At 39.2% G+C, this 21,266-nt stretch overlaps 1 protein-coding gene across 1 annotated transcript in view; it reads left to right on the top strand.

The window, feature by feature from the left end:
- The window catches only part of NYAP2 (neuronal tyrosine-phosphorylated phosphoinositide-3-kinase adaptor 2), a 305,756-nt gene that overhangs the window by 235,211 nt on the left and 49,279 nt on the right, over positions 1–21,266 (top strand). The window contains exon 7 of the mRNA XM_043909856.1: positions 15,197–15,300. Within this exon, the coding sequence (XP_043765791.1) occupies positions 15,197–15,300 (104 nt within the window). The remainder of the gene's footprint in view (positions 1–15,196; positions 15,301–21,266) is intronic.

Below are 21,266 nucleotides of genomic sequence, written 5' to 3'. Positions count from 1 at the left end.
AAGATAAAGGGAATCTCACCATGTAGGTTGTTATGAGGATTAAACTCTGAAATGTATAGGAAGGTTTGGTATAAATCTGACTTGTAATAGCTAGGAGACCACGGTTTATTCTGTTCCTATTCAGTTTTATTAGAAGAATCTCCAAGTCTTTTTTTTCTAGGACAAAACCTGAATATTTCCTTTGGAAAGCTCAGCTCATTGCAAACATAAGGTTTTCTTGAGTCACACAGAATATAATTGGCTATAGGACCACTACTATAGGACCACAACCACAACAGCCTGTCTTTCATTTATTTGTGCATTTCTGACAAAGACTGTAAGTCAATGTAAAGGCCATTTTTGGATTCTCTTGAGTCTGCATTTATGAAATTTGGAGAAAGTATCAGGTTCAGGCTTTAAAATTTGCTTGCTGCATTATACACACTTATCAAAAAATAATCTTAAACTCTCATAGTGTTTCTTTTCTGCTTCATAGCAATGAATGAAATTCAAAAACACAGATTAGCAAGGACATGGGAATCACAAGAAAACACTGATATCCACAAAGGGACACATTTCTTAAATAAATACTCAACTTGGCATTCATTCATCTATTAATTCAGTCATTCATTCCCTTTGTGTATATTTAACAAACATTTATTCAGTATCTACTCTGTGCCATTCAGGGACTAGGTGCTGGGGATGCAGGGTAAGTTGGGTAGACCTGATCCCCCCCTTCCAGAACTCATGTTCTAACTGGAAAGATGGAGAGTAAAGTTTAACAGATTCTTATAAGTTCTGGGCACAGTTCAGTTCAGTTCAGTCATTCAGTCATGTCTGACTCTTTGCAGCCCCATGGACTGCAGCATGCCAGGCTTCCCTGTCCATCACCAACTACTGGAGCTTGCTCAAACTCATGTCCATTGAGTTGGTGATGCCATCCAACCATCTCATCCTCTGTCGTCCCCTTCTCCTCTTGCCTTCAGTCTTTCCTAGCACCAGGGTCTTTTCTAGGGTCTTTTCTGGGCACAGTCACATGATATATCCATCTAAAAATGTGTGTAATTCAGACAGGCTTCCTTGAGAAAGTAATATTAAATTTGGTACTGGCATGATGAGTAAGAACTAGGCACATAAGAGGGGTTAAAGTGTTCTGTGCAGCTCACTCACTGAAGTATGGATGAAAAAGATTTATTGTTAAAAGCTGATTAGTAGTAAACTGTTTAATATGACTGTGTAATTCCCAAACTCTATACTCTTCTCCATTTTTTCTTATGGCTTGACACCTTATAGTTGCAACAATGGTCCCAATCGTTCCCATCTTCCTGAATGCACACTCTTTGCAACGTGCTTTAGTAACTCCTTATCAAGTAGTAAGGTCTGTTTCTCACCCCTTAAATCTGGGTTATCCTTGTTTCTTGTATTGACCAATAGAATAAAATGGAGGTGACTTTGTGTCAATCATGAGCCTCAGCCTCAAGAGGCCATGAATGCTTCCAGTCCTACCTCCACCATGAAAACAAACCTGAACTAGCCCATTGGAAAGTGGGATACATATGGAAGAAAGCCAAGAGTCTTCAGCCTTCAGCCAGCCAACCCCCAGGCATGTGAGAAAGCATAGCATGAAATACCAGAAACGCTTACCTGACCCAGAGCTGACCATGGATTTATGAGTGAGCCCAGCTCAGACCAGAAAAATCACCCAACTGATCCATAAACTCAAGAACAAAACTCAGTGAGTGTCATTTTAAGTCACTGGGTTTGGGTGCAGTGTGAAATCATGAACTGACTGTAGCTGCCATGGTCTGTTTCAATTTTGCTGGTTTTCCATCAAATGGAAATATTTAATTACTATTAATTGATTGCAGTATGCTTCATGAAAACCCAAAAGTCACAGAAAAAAGTGAAAACCCACCCACCTTTTGCTTTACCATTCCACTTTTCAAAGCATCATGTTTTCATAATTATATTTATTTATTTTTAATTGATTGATGATTGCTTTACAATATTGGTTTGATTTCTGTCATGCATCAACATGAATTAACCATAGGTATACCTATATCCCCTACTTCTTGAATTTCTCCCCCACCTCCCACCTTTTCCCGCCCCTCTAGGTTGTCACAGAGCCCCAGTTTGAGTTCCCTCAGTCATTCAGCAGATTCCCATTGGCTATCTATTTTACATATGGTAGTGCATATGCTTACATGCTACTCTCTCCATTCATCTCACCCTCTTCTTGCTGTCTCTAGCCCTTTCAAAGCATGATTTTTAACTGTCAAGGCTGCATCACTGTTTGGGGCCTGTGCATAGATAGAAACTGTCATTTCTATTATTTTCATTGTTATTATTCAACAGGAACCACAAACCAGTTGGGTAGCATTCAGGCCTCATGGTGATTCCGGCTTCGCTGTAGGATATTGACTAACTTCCTGCTTGGCTCTATATGGGCCGCAAGCAGCTGCAGGCTTCAGCGTCTATGACCCTCAAGGCTGCCATTTCGTACTGTCAGCTCAGGCAGCAGAGTTCAGTTCCCCACATCTGCTCTCCTTCCCAGTTCTAATTGGATGCTGGGTTATTTCCTCGGGGAACACTGGCCAAATCCGGTTGCTAGGTTCTGCTGGCTAATTTCACACTCTAGAGTTTAACGTTCCCTTTCTGAATTCTGGTAGTAAACACATAACAGAATTCTCGCGTGGAGAGTCTTTGGAGAGTATAAGTCATATTCCCAGTTGTCCCACTTTCACTTCTCTGTGGAAAACTGTGACTTCTGGCTGCTAGAGTTTGTGTTCGCCAGAGAAATGGTTTTATTTGTCTTTCTCTTGATACTGGTGATACAGCTTTGAGAAATAACCAGGACAGGAGAAGTTGGTCTTAACCATTGTAAACAGCCCAAATGTGTCTTTCTGGGGTTCGAATGTGCAGCGGGCTAATTACAAAATGATAGAAGGTGATTACACTTATGTTCCAAGGCCAAAAGCTAAACCACAGAAGCAGAATTTGCAAAGGAGGTGATGGAAGTGAGTGTCCTTAACTGAACTCCTTTCTCTAGCCTAGGAAAAGGGCTAGAGGCTGGGAGGCTAGAAACCAGCTGTTAGAGACTTTGCGATAGAGTGGGTGTTTGTGTGTGTGTTTGTGTGTGTGTGTGAGAAAGAGAGACAGACAGAGGCAGAGACATGGAGGGAGAGAGAGAGAGATGAATCTCCATTCCTTATAGACGAGGGATGAGAAAAGTGTCTCCCCCAGTGAAAAATCAAGTGATGGAGACTTTCACAGGACCACCTGGAAATTTTGTTATTTTTTTTTCCCAGTCATTGAAGTGGCACCATTAAGAAAACAAAAAGTACAAGAGGTTAGCTGAATAGCCTATGACCACAGAGCAGACAGCTGCCTAGCAAGTAACTCTCCAGCCACTGATGATGGGTTAAAGTGTGTTTTCTGTTGACCTGATTAAGCCATGGAGAGAAACCCATAGAGGTCGTTTAGGTCATGTGACTAGCCAGAGTGGCAAGGATTCTGCAGGACATGGCTCAAGGCCCATCCACAGGATGCCCACTGGGCAAACGGGAGATCTCAGGTGAGAGACGGCCAGCCACGTGGGCTTTTAGGGTGTTCTTGAAAGCACCCCACGAAGAGTACTCCCCTCTCTTCCCTTCCCTGCTACACTGCAGTGTGAGGCACACCAGCTCATGGCAACACCGGGCAAGAAGGCTTTTCTTACCCCTTCACCTCCCCTCTTTCCTCCTACCTCATCCAGACAGAGTGAGGATCAAGTTGGGGGCACTGGGGTTAGACCCTTGTCAGGCAAAATGACAGTGTGTGCCGGGAGCTGACCAGAATGGACCAGGATAGAAGCGTCTCCTTGAAACAAAGTTCAAAATTGTAATTAATGTAAGGAACTAGGCATTTAAACGATTATTACAATAAGACTTTTGTGACTTGAAGAAGCCAAAGGATTTTGAGATTCTTTATGTTCAAGTTAATAACTAAAGGAACAAGTTAAAAAAAAAAAACAGAATCAGATATAATTACAAAATTTGCTATAAGATTATTGAAGATTAAATTTAGCCCAAGTTATAAAATTTAAGTTTATCACCTTTGTTGATTATCCATGACCCATTTAAAACAATGGGTTTCCCTGGGGGCTCAGATGGTAAAGAATCTGCCTGTAATGCAGGAGATGCGGATTTGATCCCTGGGTCAGGAAGATACCCTGGAGAAGGAAATGGCAACCTACTCCAGTATTCTTGCTGGAGAATTCCATGGACAGAGGAGCCTGGCAGGCTATAGTCCATGGAATCACAAAGAGTCAGACACAACTGAATGACTAACACATATTTAAAATAGTGTTTTTATTTATATACCATGTGTTAACTTTTAAAATAAGTGCTATTTCATTTGATCTTCACAAAAACCCATACATCTGCAGATTAGTGTTATGATCCAAGTTATTTAGGTGACCAAACTGCAGCTCAAGAGAAATCAATTAAACAGCCCAGACCCATTGGTAAGTAGTGGGTTCAAATCAAGAATGGGATTTCAAGTTTCTGAATCATAGTACAGTTCCCTTCCCATGACTGAATTAGGTTGATTCCCCATTTCCACCTCCATGTTCATAAATTCACTTGTTTATGGATTCATTTATTCTTCTATTTTTCCAATGTAAAGTTCCCAGGCACTGAGCATGAGCCGGTGAGGAAGACCGCTATTAATCACAAAAGTTAAAAGTGTAATTACAATCTGTGACTAAAGTCACCAAGGAAAATGACACCACACTCCCTCTGAAGTCACAGGGCCTCCTGGTCCTTTGGGAGCTAAGATCTCACGTGATTTAAGAGAAAAACTAATCCGGGGAGAGGACCCAGGAGGTGTAACAACTCTGGAACTTGGGGGCATGTGTGAGAGAGTGGCCAAGGGTGGCTGCCTGACGGCGTGAGGCTGAGATAGTCATGTCACTGATTCAAGTCTTACCTAAAAGTGCCAGGAAGCCGTTTATGGATTTTAAACTCCTGGGATTATAAACTGAGAGATCAGGTTTACAAGGTCAGCTAATGTATTTTCATCCTAAACCAAGGGGAACTGAATTATGAAGATAAACACGCTGCCCCAAAAAACCTGCCTTATCAATTCAAAGAGGTGTTTTCTCTTCTCTTTGGCCCGTGAAATTTCTCTGTTCTTCTGACTAACTCAGAGTTGTTTGTAACTGTTTGTTTTGATGTATCTGAACATTAACTCTCAAGCACCTGGGCAACTGTGTCACATGTATGTTTTTTTCCCTAATAAAATAGCAACATGATCTGTCCTTGTCTTTCTTTGGTTCAGCTATTTACTCATCGAGCAGGCTTGTGAGAATACCTGTTTTTGAACAGCGCCCTATAAGGTGGTGACAAGTGACCTCTGCCAGCCTGTGATGGTGCTTGAGTTTTTACGACAGGGCATCACTGTCCCAGGTTGGACTTTGTTTTTCAGTGGTTGTAAGGATTTCCCTAAAGTACTTACATTCTTTTTCTCATTTTTTCCCTAGCAAGATGACTTGTTAAAGCTATGGGAACAGTTCTGGAGTCAAGCAATTGGATGATATTAACTGGTGTACGTGTGTGTGTGTGTGTGTGTGTGTGTGCGTGTGTGTCTATCTGTAGCTATTTATAGATTTTAAACGAGTTTTATGTGGTCTGATTTGCAGTCAGCTAGCTTATTATCATATTCTGTATATAACCGTATGACTACACACACATACACACACATAAAGTTCCCTTAAACTTGATTTCTAATAAACACCATGCATAGACCATCACATTGTATACCATACAGATACCCTGGGAGCTGCTGGAAAAAAATCCAATTTGATAGTAGTTCACTCTCGTTAGAGAAATTCTGAATTTCTACCTACTCTCTGATTCTCTTGGGAAAAAAGGTCTTTTATCGGGCATAATTCAGAGAATGCAGAGGGTTCCTTCACCTCACTTGCCTCTCAGTAGGTTAACCCTGTTTGAGCATCATGATGACACTATGCTTGAGTTCTGACTGCAGCGCCAGCTCCTCGGGTCTTTCACCGCAGGAAACCTGCCCACCCTGTGCCCGCTTGGGGAGAAGCAGCTCTGACATCGCTCCTAGTTGACAGTTGGCTTTCTTTGGAAAAACGCTGTGGATACAGCACGCCACCAGTTTTCACGAAGCATGTTCTTCCTGCATCTGTGAAAAGCCATGAGACAGGACAGAAAAGAAGGTTCTGTCTGACTTACGCTGGGAGTGTACAGAAACTAGTTCTGGGAGCTTGTAGGCGCACCAGAAAACATAGCAAACTGCGTTTGCACTGCCATCTCCTGTCCAAGTCAGGCATTGCAGTTTTCCCCATCATGAGTTTTTTTAAAGTTAAAAACTATATTCTGGCCAACACAATTTTTTGCCTCTTTCGTTAGAGTCCTGGGAAAGATGAAGCAATGGAAGAACACGTTTTGTGAGAACTTGGAGAGATACACAAAGAAGTCATCTTTTACACTGGCTTCGTTCTTTAAAATATGGTTTAATGATTCATTTAATAAAGACGGCATGAATCCTTATCAGGGATTAGTTTTCCTGTTGCTCAGGTGGAGAATGAGATGAGCATGGCTCCTGTCCTCACAAAGCATTCAGTTTAGTAGAGAAGGAGATGGAGGGAGGGAGAAGGAACAAGTGTGCAGGCAGAGTGAGCAGCATGATTAAAATTCGAGAGTAAGGGAACACATGAGCCTTTAGGAGAATTTAATGCACTGTGACAGGTGCAAGGTTGCAGGTGAGGCTGGCTATGTAAGTTGAGCCATGTGTACCACTGAGAGGAAGCAGTTTATATTTCTTTATATTATAAGCAGAGGAACTGAAAGATCATATGTGCTTTAAACAATAAAATAAAAACAGCTAACTTTTATTGAGACCTTATGACATGTTGGTCACTATGGTGAAATTCACACTTATTATATTATTTAATTCCTAAAATAATGTTCTGAAGCAGCTACCTTTATTTCTCCCATTTTACCTGTGAACAAATGAAAGCTTAGCGATGTCAAGCAAATTGTCCATAGTCATTCAGCCGGTCAGTGATGGGAGCTTAGCATCACTGGTAATGTATCTTTCCCAAGAGCCCCAGCGGAAGTATGAAGGCAACTCTCATTGGCTGCCTTGGGTCACATGTTCAATCCTGAGCCAGTCAGTGGAGCAAGGGGATGGAATGATTGATTGGACAGGGCAGAATCATGTGGCCACTTCTGGAGCTGAAGTTGTTGTCAGCCCCTAATAGGGAACCATGAAACTTGAGATTACTGATGGTTGTGCTCTCCAAAGGGAATTCATACTATTCGAGAAGAAAGAATAAGTGGATTCTAGATAGGTGGAAATGACAGATGACCTTCATACCTCCTCAGTTTTATTTTTAAATACTTATTTTTTAATGTTTAACCATTTACTGCCAAGGCTTTCACCAACAATTTTACAAATGTTAGCACATAGCGCACTTGAGTTATGCATAATCCTACCGACACTGATACAAAAATTAAGCACAGAAGTTTTTCAGTTCTTCTGGATCTCTCCATGTGTAGTGTTATTAAACTTTGTTTGACAATAACTATCTAAATAAATAAGTAATAAAGCATGAAAAACAAACCCAAAGGAGGAGTAAAAGAAGTTACTTTAGTAAACTAACTCACCATCAATCAAGAGTAGTTTTGAGGTCATTTCAATGATTCCAACAGATTTAATTTATGAACTTCCAAGAATCAGTGAACCATGGCAAGTGCTTCTTATTATAAGTGATGAAAAAGCACCCTGAGAATTTGGATGTCTTCCCTCAGGTCTCATGGGACAGTAATAGCATTTCTTAGACATTGCTGTCGAGATTTTTCTAGGGCAGCATTTTACAACTAGTAGTTCCCAAATCCTCTGGAGTTTTCAAAGGTTTTCCCGTGTTTCTTGTGCTTCAACGTGATATTTTCCACTGTTTCAAATTTTTGTTTTACAAATACCTAAATGGATGATTAATTGGATAAAAAAATGACCCTTTTAAGAGAACTCTTTGGGGGCTCAGAGTCCATAGGAAACAACAGTGCTTAAACTCTTCATTCTCAGAACCCTTTACGTTCTTCAAAGTTGTTGAGAATCCTAAAGAGCTCCCCTTTATCTGGGTTAGGTCTACTATTTCTCATGCTAGAAATTAAAATTGAGAATTAAAAATTATCTATTCATTCAAATAGTAAACATTATACATTAACATAAAATTTTTTTCTCATGAAAAATGACACTGTTTTCCAAAATTGTAACAGATATTTAGAAGATTATGTCTAAACAAATGTTTAGAAGAACATTTTTTACATTTTTACAAATCTCTTTGATGTCTGATTCAGTAGAACATAGGATTTCATCTATGTTGGATTCAGTCTGTTGTGATATGTTGCTTTGGTTAAAAGGTATCAAGGGAATCTAGACTTAAACATATGTGAAAGAGGAGGGATATTTTAATAGTATTTTCATATAATTGTGGCTATTCTTCTTTAATGCTTTCCCCAAATTCAACTAACAGCAGTTTGGTTAAGGTTAGCTACATATCAATAAACTCATTATGCTCTGTTACATTAAAATAACTTGGTCTATCTTAGACTGAAGTGTATCTTTATCGGTGAGTGATTTATAACATAGGGCTTTTGGAAAATGTGTCATGCAGATCTTCCATACTTTGACACATTTTGTTATAAAAAATCAAAAACAACACATTCATTAATATAGCCACTTATCTCCTAAAAAAAGTCTTTAAGTATAAGGGTTCTGTCAAGCTCAGAGTGAGAAATACAAGTGTTTCAAAATTTGACTTTTTGCTTGGAAGCTCAAATACATCATTGTCAACACACACAGCCAATTGTCTTCCTTAAAGCAATAAGCTAACTTCATTCATTTTTTTTGAAAAGATATCTGCCAAATATGAAAGTGTGTGGCAGTGGAAACATGCATAATTACTAGTACAATTTGGTGCTATTGTTTAAGGTTCTACTGCGTCAGCAGACTTATCCAAGCTTGTTTTTATACTCTGAGTGTGTTTGTCAACACAGTAGAGAACACCAAATAATGTCTTAGTATTTTTATGAGAGCAGTTTTTACCTTATGCCATCCATCTCCTCAAAGGGTGGTAGAGCCGCTCAGAAGTTCTACTACAGAGTGAATAAACATAACCATTGCTGGAGATCAGATTGAAGTCCCTGCCATGGGGATGTCAATGTAGAGTCTTATAGCCACTTTTTTTTTTTTTTTGGTTAATTAGGGTATAGGTAATGTTGAGTTAGTTTCTGCTGTACAATGAAGTGAATTAGCTATTTGTCCACATATATCCCCTCCCTCTTGATTCTCCCTGCCATCAGCCCCCATCCCGCCCCTCTAGGTTATCACAGAGTGCCAGACTGAGCTCCCTGTGTTTTATAGCAGGTTCTCACTAGCTAGCTGTTTTACACACGGCAGTGTGTACACGCCAACCCCAATTTCCCAATTCACCCCAGGATCTAAGACACATACTGTTTAGTTTATGTCTCTAACAGACAGTGTATTTAAGGCAGAATCATAAGAACATCGTGTTTATATATAAAAATAACATTGCATATATATATATAAACATAAGAACATTGTATTTTCTATATATAAAGAGCATTGTATTTATAGTAAAACATGCTACAAGACCACGCACAATTTCAGTATCTGGTCACCCTTTGTCGCAGGATGTTTGCTTTTTTCAAACCACAAAATCAATTATATAAAGAAGAATCGCTAGTATTATGTCCAATTTTGATTGTCATTTGCATTAATAAGGTGAGTGATACACAAAAATTTAAGCCTGGAATTTCTTTCTTTTTGTTATTTAAAAGTAATATGGCATATGTTATATAAATACATGAAGTTATTTATGCCATGCATTCATTCCTAATATCAGAGGATGAAAGAGTTTTGTTCTATTTTTTGTATGTTTATTCTATTTTTGACATCATAACATGAAGTTTAATTTTTATTCCCATGGTAATAGTTGATCCTGCATATCAAAAGCCTTTTCCTCTATTTCTTGGCAGATGAATTTTTATGTAATGATTTTTAAGATGATTAGCATATGTTGCTTCTTGAATAGATAAAATATCTTCCTTTATAAACATATAATTTAATTCTCTTTTATGTGGAATCAAGTATCTTTTTTTTAAAGCACACTTTCATATTTAGCTAAGGTGATGAAGATCTTAAGGGCATTTCAGAAATTATGTGTTTTAATAAAAGAGGCTCTCAAATTTAAAAAGCTGTTAATGCTACAATATGCCATGTTGCCATGTAAGAAGATCGTGCATTATAGCATCGGGGGCATCCCTGTGTATAAGCAGTGTGATTTAAATTGTCTCTGCATAAGAAAGTGGAAGCAAGGGAAAGCCCAGCCCTCAGATACTCAGAAGGAATACAACAGGTACTCCTAACCCCACGTGCATGGGATTCTCTTTCTCCTGTATGCAATGGATTCTTTAATTTTCTACTTTTGACATCAGATCATATATTTTATCCATGAGATTGCCACCTCACTTTTATCTGGGTTTTAGATCTTTACCAGAATTCCAGTATTCCCAAGGAGAATCACCAATTACTCCAGCATCAATAGTTTTACTATCTGACCCTTCAGATAACACTAGAATTTGGTCCATAGCTAAAGGATGCCAGGAGTCATTCAATACTATATGAATGCTTGCTTAGAGGAATGCCCCTCATGGAGATGGAGAGAGAGAAGCATGTCTACTCCCAGGATAGAGTTTTACATTTGATATTCTTTCTCCACAGCCACAAAGTGATCACAGAAGTGATCAGATTTGTTTCATCTTTCAGCATCATAGTGACAGTGCCTGGATCTGTGGGCCCCTGGGTTCTCACGATCTATACAAATGCTGTTGTTCAGTCATTAAGTCATGTCTGACCCTTTGTGACCCCATGGACTGCAGCATGCCAGGCTCCTCTGTCCTCCGCTATCTCCCAGAGTTTACCCAAATCCATACCCATTAAATTGGTAATACTATCTAACCTATCTCATCCTCTGCCACCCACTTCTTTTGCCTTCAGTCTTTCCCAGAATCAGGGTCTTTTCCAATGAGTTGGCTCTTTGCATCAGGTGGCCTAAGTATTGGAGTTTCAGCTTCAGCATCAACACTTCCAATGAATCTTTAGGGTTGATTTCCCTTAGGATTGGCTGGTTTGATCTCCTTCCTGTCCAAGGGACTCTCAAGAGTCTTCTCTAGCACCATAGTTCAAAAGCATCAATTCTTCAGTGCTCAGCCTTCTTTATGGTCCAACTCTCACATCCATACATGAGTACTGGAAAAACCATAGCTTTGACCATACAGACCTTTGTCATCAAAGTGATGTCTCTGCTTTTTAATATGTTAAGTTTGCCATAGTTTTCCTTTCAAGAAGCAAATCTGTTTCAATTTCATGGCTGCAAATATTTGATACTTAAAAAAAATAGTAGCACCAAAATTCCAAATGAAACTGCCACATTAACATGAATGGATATTTAACTAAATCAATACAAAATGTAACATTAGGTCAATTTAATTAATTGTTAAGTTTAACATTAAAACAGTTTCATTACACCTGAAAATAAATTCCAGATTAGATTGTCTAATTCTATAAGGATTCCTGAGTGTGCATGATTACTGTCTAGAAATCATAGCGAATCATGAATTAATTGGATTTTCACAGTTCAGTAATTTCAAAGCAAAATTATAAAAATGTATTCCAATTTTACATAATAAAATTTACATTTGATGTAGGATATGAGGGCATCAGATATGTTTGCTATGATGTGTGAGGGAAGCTTGAAAACAAAACATTTGAAATCTGTGAAGGTTAAAGATTTAGCATAGTCCTGGCAAAACTGTGCCTTTATTACTCAGGCATCAGTTTATCTCAAATAGCATATGTGTTATGGAAAAAAAAAAAAAGCCTTCTCCAGAAATGAAAGTAGAGTTTGCAATCAGCATACCTTGGTGTATTAAATAAAAGGCCTTTCTGTGACCTCCATGTAGCACAAAGTCATCGATTAGAAACTTTCAGCAGTGTGATTGACTAGGGAAAATCATGATATGCCTCTGCCAGTAGAGAAAAATATTGTGTACTGAGAAAATAAAACAAGATGGGGAAAAAATACGTCTCCCCAGAATATGACTGATCTTATTTCTTTGACGCTAGATGAAAGTGTTTTCTTTAGTGAAAATGCACTAATCTCTTATTGCTGTGTAGATCCAGAGGTTGAGAACAGTCATTTGTCTTTTCTTTCTGAAAGCAAAGAGAACTCCAGTGCTAACACTCGCAGCTGTGGATGCCTTGGGGATTCTCCTGTAACAACACCAAGGAACATAATCCTGAACAGAAATTAAATTCACCCTAAAGGGAAGATGAAAAATGATGGAGAAATTACCATCCTTTAAAAATGCAATGAAAGATTGTATCCAATAAGAATAAAAAGAAAGATACTAGTTCTTTCTTCTTAAGTAACAAATTCCAGTTGGCACTTCCTTAATAATATCATAAGATGATGATGAATTACTAGCCTGGAAACATCACAGAATATCTTGATGATAGTTTATTTTAAGGAGTTAAAGTTAATGTCTTCTTTCTCCTTCCTTCCTCCAGCCCTCCCACTTTCTCACCCTCACCTTCTTTCCTCCTTTTCTCCATTTTCCTCTTCCATTCTTTCTGTCTCTGTGTATCTCCCCCTCCTCATTCTTTCTTGGTTTTTTTTTTTTTTTTTTAATACTTGACCTTCACTAAAATTGCACAAATAACATCAACTTTTACCTCTAGGTTTTTGGTAGTTTATTACACAAAGAGAGGTTTTTCCTTAGGTGTACAAAGACTAAGTAATTTCTAGCTCATAATGATTCTCTAAATGAAATGAGTTCTTTTTTTTTAAGGGGAGGAAAGCTGCATCTTAGATCTCTTTTGAGGCATATGTCCATTGTTTGTGGTCCTCTAAAGCCTTGGCAATTTTTTATATTAGCAAAGTTCAGGATGAAAACATATTGTTTTCAGTACTATAGATCCTAAGCCCTTCTGTTTAAGACTTAAAGTGCAGTGTATTTCCAAAGGTGAGTGAACTGGACAATTTAACTTCGATATCATAGCTCTAAGAGATTCAGTTATAAAAACAGTATCTTTTCTAGGATTTTCAAGACTTTTTCAGAACATTCTTTTGGCCAAAAAAAACCTTGGTGGGTCCAAGATCATAATGGTTTGTTTCACCAACCTGGTCTCACAAACACCATAATAGATCACAAATGCATTTAAGTGAAGGACCAGGTGAAATGGAAAACAAGAGTGAAATGAGTACACTAAAGATAAACCGAAAACTCACAATGAACAAAATTGTCCCTATGACATGATACCATTAAGCAACAATGGAGTGTGTATTTGTGTGTGTGTGTGTGTGTGTGTGTAAACACAGAAATGTATTTATTGTCTGTATATGCGTGTGTGCATAATGAATGTATAAGTAATCATCTCAGCCTGTCTCTGCCACTGCAGGTGAAGCCGTAACTCATATGAGCCATGCTGGGCTTGGAATTTAAAGCCATAGGTTGGCTGGCCGGTAAGGGAAGCTGCCATGTGTGATGACTGGTTAATGGCTAAATTGCAGTCCCTCAGGGGGTGGTGGATGAACCAAGACATGATAGGGACCACTGTCCAATGGGGGTAAGGCAAAGCCTTTCTGGGTCATGATGAAATTGGGAGTTTGCTTGGATTTTGGTAAGTCTCAGTTCTGTGCATTAGAGATATCAGCGCCTATGCTCGAAAGATGCTGATTAAGTCAGAGTCTGACTGGAAGCCTAACAGGGGAAATTAATCCGTAGGTACGTCGGGTAACATGAAAGGCATGGGATTGTGTCACTCATCGGATAATCTCTTCAACATACACTTTAAAGGAACCTCATAGGAAAAAATATTATTTGCTATCCTTTCCAAGGAAAAAAATATTGCTTAATTTTCTTCATGTACCTAAATGTGTTACTGCCATAAAGGGATATATAGAAACACTGGCTCATTATAAAAACATGTCAACCAGGATTCCAATAGATGCTTTACCTTTACCTTTATTTTATATGATAAATGATGATTCTTTAAGACATGTAAGGACTTACGCCTCCTGGGAAGTTAAATTCATTTATAAGTTAGAGAGATGGTTTAAGTCATCGTGTGGTACACTTAGAGTCGAACACTTATATTTTTAAGAGTAGGTGTGTAGGTACTAGAATCACTTGCACAATACCCTCAAGTATGTCTGAAAATTAGTGTCCTCTGTAGACCATACATTCTGCACTTCTTGGATGAAGGTAACTCTTTCCATCCCCCAAATTCTAATCTCCAGAGTATCCTGACAATGACCTAGGTGCCCAATCTAGGTTCCTTAAATAAAGGAAGAGTTAGGAGAAGGCTTTTTAATTTTGAAAAATAATATTATTATGAAAGATTGCAAAGGTCTTAGAAGTATCTATAGACTTAAAAGCAAATGAGTTTAAATTAGGGAAGTCATATGTTGAAAATATTGTATCATGGAAATAGCCAGAACAAGACAACTTGAAAATCAAAAAGCTAGAAAATAGAAAAAGAAGGAAAGAATAAGACAAAGAAGAAAAGATAAAATGAAAACAGGGCGGGATAGAAGAAAAATTTGGAGAGGGTAGAAAGACATTTTAGGACATAGGAGATCCATGGACCAAAGCTGAAAATAAAGCACCAAAAATTGGCTTTTTTTCCCAATGGGATGTTGTGTTTGTCATTTAACCGTGTTCAATCTTTGCAGCCCCATGGACTGTAGCCCGCCAGGGTTCTCTGTCCATGGAATTCTCCATGCAAGAATACTGGAGTGGGTTGCCGTTCCCTTCTCCAGGGGATCTTCCCAGCCTAATCTCTCTGTAGAAACTCATTGCAAATAGGGTAAAGAGCACAAGGGAACAAGGCCTTGAACTTAAGTGATTTGTTCTTTATTCCCAGGAGCTGATCCTCATGAACAAATTTCGTTTTAGTCCGTTGTTATGAAATTGTTTCATCACTTGCCAATGATTAGCATACAGCAGAAGAATTCGGTGCATTAAAAGAACCTGCTGCAAAACCAAAAGGAAGTCTGAGAGGCGGTTCGTGGCTGCAGACTTTGCTCAGCTAACGCTGTGTCTTTCCTCCTTGTTCACAGAACCGAAAGTAAGCTGCAAACTGGGGCGGTCGGCATCCACATCAGGTGTGCCCCCTCCATCTGTTACCCCTCTCAGGCAAGCCGGTGACCTGCACCAGAGCCAGGTACCATCATCGTTAGCCAATCGTGATTGACTTCCTGTGATGCGACATGCCAAACGCTTTCCACCTCTGTCTGTCGTGTGTTGCTGTAACGACTTTTGCATCTGCTTTTATTTTTCTGTGTGTGTATGGGTGGGGGTCGGGATGAGCTGTGGCCGTCTGCGTTTTCATCTAAAAAGGAGAGTCCTTCTTCCCTGTGATTGGTGCAACTTTCTTTGCTGTTTGTTATCAAATCGTTTTTGTCTCTGGTTCCCATCATTCTGTAATATAAATGTAAACTTGTACTCTATGTACTGGCTTAGTAGTTGTTTTTTTAAAATTCTTTTTCTCTTCTATGTTTTGTGTACTTTTATACTGTCTCTGAAAATTTATCAACATTTGATAAATTTATCAACTTTGTTTTATGTAGATTTCTTTTTAAATGTTTTGTCCACAACACTCGCGCAGATGTTGTCAATGAATTTGTACATATTGTTTAGTTCTTATCCTATGATACTGTAATATTTGTGGCCGTTTAACTTTTATTTTTATTTCACTTGGAGCATGACTGTAAGATACAATGAATATTGATGTCCTTATAAATATTCCTATAACAAGTCATTTGGATTGAACATGGCAGCTAGTCTTTTTTTCTTAGGTCATAAGGACAAACTGACCAATGACATAATCTAGATACTTACCAAAAACTGTAGACAGACAAGGCAATCTTTAAATAAGTTACTTTCTCTCTTATACCAACAGTATCAGAAATATTCTCAGTAAGGGAATTTAAGTGTTTATGCATGGTAACTGAGATCTCTATTATCATTGGAGAAAAGAGACAAGAAATAAAGACATAAGCTACAATATCATTTAACCCTTTATAGTATAATATGTTGCTCTGATGTTCACTTGGTTACATGACTCTGTATGGGAAATTTAGTATGGGGAAAAAAATCACTACACATAAATTCTCTACCTATAACTCATCCAATAGGAATGCAATACAATGACTTAATTTGTGAAGCTTAATTGTGGTTACTGTTAAATATTATTGGTGTTAAATAGGATAATGCCATCCTCGAGTGGTTTTTCTCTGCTTCTTAGCTTTAGTCTTCACTTTCATAAAACTCTCTGAAATTGTAAATTAAAAGACTAATAATGATATCTCCATGGGAACTGTCCATTACTGATTAGAAAATTACATATTCATCAATTATGTAAAATGTCAAGCTATTTTAAAAACATAACCAAGCAAACTAATTGCATTTTTTTCTAATGGAATACAGGGTGCTTTTTTAGTATTTTGGCCTCACTTAAGTAGTCACAGGATTTGATTTATGAATATATGCGATATCTACAAACCCAAGAGATGAGAGGTTTCTCTCAAGGGGGTGTCTCAAGTGCCACTTAGACTTTTTTGTGTCTTATTTAAAAGTTTAAATGCCTTTATAACTAAATGAATCCACCTCAAATGCTTTTTGGGTATAAAAGAAGTAGAAACAAGAAGACAATGAATAAATAAATAAGTAAATAACACAATTAACCTCACTAAGATAAACTGCCATCTTAGTTGATTAAAACTATTGCAAAATATTACATTTATTGATTTTTAAAGCTTAACATATTGGATCCAGAAAGGAGAGAGCTTTAGTTAACTGGCAGAGGATTGCATTAATACAATCAATTTTCCAAGTGCTTATACCTTCATATTACATGACTTTGGTGACATAGAGAGGCTTTGTGGTCTTTGTTTTCTTTTGCTTTTTTCCCCTTATCATCTTTATAGCTGTTTCATCCTGAGCCCCTTCAGTTCTCAATGAAAGGGTTCTCTGTACCAGGACAGAGACAAGGTACAGTCTGTGTGCCTTTGCTTCTCAGCTCTTCATTTATCTGATGGGATGTTCTTCATTCTTCAAAACACAGCAACCAGAGAAGGTCCCTCTTGATACTTGTTTGCTGCACTTTTTCTTTCCAACCAGGAGAAATTCTGGCACACAGCCATGTCGTAGATAGGCTGTCAGGACTGCAAATTAGAAGGCTGCCCTCTGTGACTTCCATGTCTTGTGAACAGATGTAGCATCCACCTCTTCCATACTCTGGAGCTAATGAGGTGAACATGGCTTAGAAGAACCCTGCTCTGCCTTCCTACAAATTGGAACTGCACTGAAGTTGAGTACTTTTTGAAGTCCCTCTTCTCACCTCATTCCCATGCTCTTGACTGAGATGTCACCTTCAGTTACAACAAAGATGACCCTGTCCTTTGCTTAGTCACCCAAGTCCTTTGCTTCCACCCAAGGTGAGAGACATTTAAACACATTTGGATATTCGTACACAAATTAGGAGATGGAACACCTAGCACTGTCACACAAATAATTACCCTGGTCACTTTTTTGAAAGTGTTTTTCCAACACCAGAATTCCTGATAGTTTTTAAAACACAGAAAGATTAATAGAAGATGGATAGACTTCTTACTAGGACATTTTTGGAAGACCATGTGGTCTTGTACTTTCATCTTGTACTGTCAAGCAAACAAAAATAATCAGTGAGCCCTGAAATAATTCCAGTAGTGCTTATCTACTGATGAACCTGGCTTTAAGAAGGGATGGGACTTTTCTGCTCATAGAGAAGGAAGTGTGTGTGTGTGTGTGTGTGTGTGAGATTGTTAATACCTTACTTCTTTTCAGTTTTCTCAGTACTGGTTTTTCACTTACCACTTCAGATCATCGTTAGAGCTTTCTGAGAAGGATTGCAGGAGGAGACAGAAGGGCCTAAAGTTACTCCAGCAGAGATGGGCAGAGGTGACCAAAAGGGATTGACCCTTAGCCCCGGGAGCCTAGACCAAAGATGATGGACCACCCTAAAAAATCTAGAGATAGTAGTGATTGACTGACCCACAGAGGAGTTTGTGTCCCTTGGTGATTGCCCTCCAAGGCCATTTATATAAAAAGCGGAGGTAGTGTTTGCTTGGTTTTGCAGTCTGTTTTGGCTTCAGGTAGTAAAACAGACACAAGATTTGCAGAAATGTACTGGAACTTTAAAAAATGTTTAAAAGAGGAAACGGGAAACTCAGGAAAGAAACATGAGTTCCAAAGCATTTACAATTTTTATACAACAGATACTCTTTTCTGAAACTCAGAGAGATGAAAAATAGATCTTTTCTTTCTCAATTCATTCCTGAATAAATAGAGCAGTTGTGGGACAATTAGGGAAAAGTGACATTTCCTTGGAATTTCATAGCAAGGCAGCCACATATTTTGGCATTTGTCATAAGGCAGATCTTTGGAAATTAGATTGAATTTCTGCAACTGCAATGACAAAGCTATTTTCTCTTCTTGTTGATAAAAGCAAAACTTTAGAAGTCATGTTTTGAACTTGGATATTATCACTTTCTCTTTTTCTTTCTTCTGTGGTGAAGTAGAAAGCGTGTGCTCAGAGGGAAGAAGTGTGAGCACTATTAGAGACAGCAGACTATGTTCACATTATCCCTCCATCTCTGACCTGTGTCATCAGTGACCCCCATTTCATTGGAAATGGGTCACCTCCAGTCTTACTGCAGCAGGTGAAAGAATAGAATAAGGAGCACGGCCATGAGAAAATCGGACTGTGTTTCAAGAAAGGAGCGGCTAGAGTGTGTCTTCAGACAAAAGCACTCACTGTCTTTGGAAAAATGTTCCTGAGAAATGTTTGTACTTATTTTTCTGGGAACAAAGGAGTTGAGAGCCACATTTTCCATCACACACACACACACACACACACACACACACACACACACTTGCAACACACTTATGCACACACATTCACAGACACTCTCACATACTCACACAATCACACACACACACACCCCACACACGTACCCACTCACAAACATATGCACTTGTTAAATTAACAACTCCCCACATCAAACCAGGGAGTCACAGAGCTAACAGTGACCTAAGTGTTGAACAGGGAACTCACTTTCTCTCTAAGGTTTATTGTTCCAAACTAGATCATCTCTGATTTTCCTTGATGTTGGGGAGAGGGTGACAAAAGGCCATCTGTCATTTCCTTTGGACATACAGTTTGAAATCTGGAGGTCCCGAATTTCCATGGAAATTTAAAACTCACCCCCCAAAGCCATTGTCTCTCGTTCTCTGGGCCCGTGTGGGATGAGAGCTGCCTTCTCACCCTCCAGTCAAGCCATTGCCCAGACCGGGTCCTGCTGCGTGCTTACAAGCTGTTATCCAGGCAAACAACTTGCCTTTCAACTTGCCCCTTCAGGATCATTTCTCAAACGTTTATTTCTTTTGATGCAGTCCTCTGGACTCCCCCCAAGCTCCTAACATCTTCCTTGAGCTTGATGACCCTGCTGAGGCCTAATGAGCGCCTGCCCGGGTTGCTTGCTGAGCAGAATTCCTTTTCAGTTCCCATGGGCTGCATGGCTGTGTCTGTCTGCCGGCATCTGGCCAGGTTTCTGAGATAATGGAAGATGAATGTGTTAGCGTCTACAGCAAGACGTGTGTCCATGTGTGTTTCTAGATATCACTCATGTCACAATTATTTTCTAGATACAGTAAAAAAAGAAAGAACCTAAATCACCCAAAGATAGAGATAAGGAATCAGTACCTATAAAAGACTAGGATTTAGGATTTAAGTAGATTCTGTAACAAGGACTTTGCCCAACTTAGTGTGTGACACTCAGTGGTTTGCGTTGACCTACTAAATACCTCTCTTGATAAATGTCTCTTTCTATATAGCCTTGAAAAAATGTGTTTCTCACACAATCCAATGTAATCTTTTCATTTGGCCTTGAATACCTTCAGAGTCGTGGGATGTTTCTGCTGGTCCCACAGCCTCAGTGATGCTTTGCCTTAAAGCTTTGAGAAGACCCATGCTCTTTCTCAGACTGTGTGTGAGTTCTAGGCTTTCATTTAACTCTCAGACAATCAGCACGTTTGCACACAGAACCTGCAGGAGCCTGGGGAGCATGAGGAAGACTAAAGACAAAGGAGGACTGAACGTAGTAACACAAACCCACAGCAAGGGCATAGCGAGGAATTCCAGTTTCACCTACTTGGTGCCCACCCGCGTTTCTCAATAATGTGAACTTAAAGGGCATGTTCTTAGTTCATTGTCAGCCTGTGTGCATTGTATCAGGTCGAAAAATGAAACCAAAGCTCTCAATTAACTGAAGTTAAAGTAGCCCACAGTGTGAGAGCTGTGAGTTTTAGTTTTATTCGGGGACTTACCGAGATCTATGTCTGTGAGTTATAGCTCCTCAGATGACTCTGAGGAACTACTCCAAAGAGGAAAACGGAGGGGCCAGAACACATGTGATTCTGGCAGAGGGGGACTTGCCATCTAGGAAACATCTCAGAAGAACGCTACTGCTAGTCCCAAAGAACGGATATCTCAGTTCATGATTTTAGTGCTTCGCTAGGAAAGTGAAGATGCAAGAATCCAGGTTCATAAAAAGTTTGTCTTTAAGTATTTATTTCTACGGGGCTGATTTGCCTGTTTTCCCAGGGCACGGAGTATCTCATTCTGATCTTCACCCTGAAAGCAGTTCAGGGTGTGTTGCCGATCAGCGGTGACAGTGACTAATGACGTCATCATTACATGGCAATACCCGAGGGCGGGTGACATTCCCTGCTTCACAAGTTCTGAGAGGAGAACATTTTCAATCCTCCTTAGAATCCCTGTCTTGCCATTAGCATAGATGTGGCTTGCTTTGCCAAGACCAAAATTCCAGCCCTGGGTCCTGGAACATGTATGCTGTGAGATTTTCCCTGATCAGTTTCACATACACTGTTAGGTGCCCCCGTTGAGTAGTTAAGGTTTTGTGTGAGATGGGAGAAAGTAGTATTAGTAGAGAAAGGAACAGAATATGTGGGTGGAGAGCACGTGGCACCCCAACTTAAGCTGATGAAGGGGCCCTTTTTCTACCATCCCTTGCTCAGGTGTTGAACAAACTTTTCTTCTGTTTTTGAGACCCTGTAATTTTCCAGGTC

This window comes from Cervus elaphus, chromosome 8 (assembly GCF_910594005.1).
Source record: "Cervus elaphus chromosome 8, mCerEla1.1, whole genome shotgun sequence".
In the NCBI taxonomy this organism is placed as follows: domain Eukaryota; kingdom Metazoa; phylum Chordata; class Mammalia; order Artiodactyla; family Cervidae; genus Cervus; species Cervus elaphus.
Note: the sequence above shows the minus strand (reverse complement) of the source record. Positions and strands in the feature narration are given on the sequence as shown.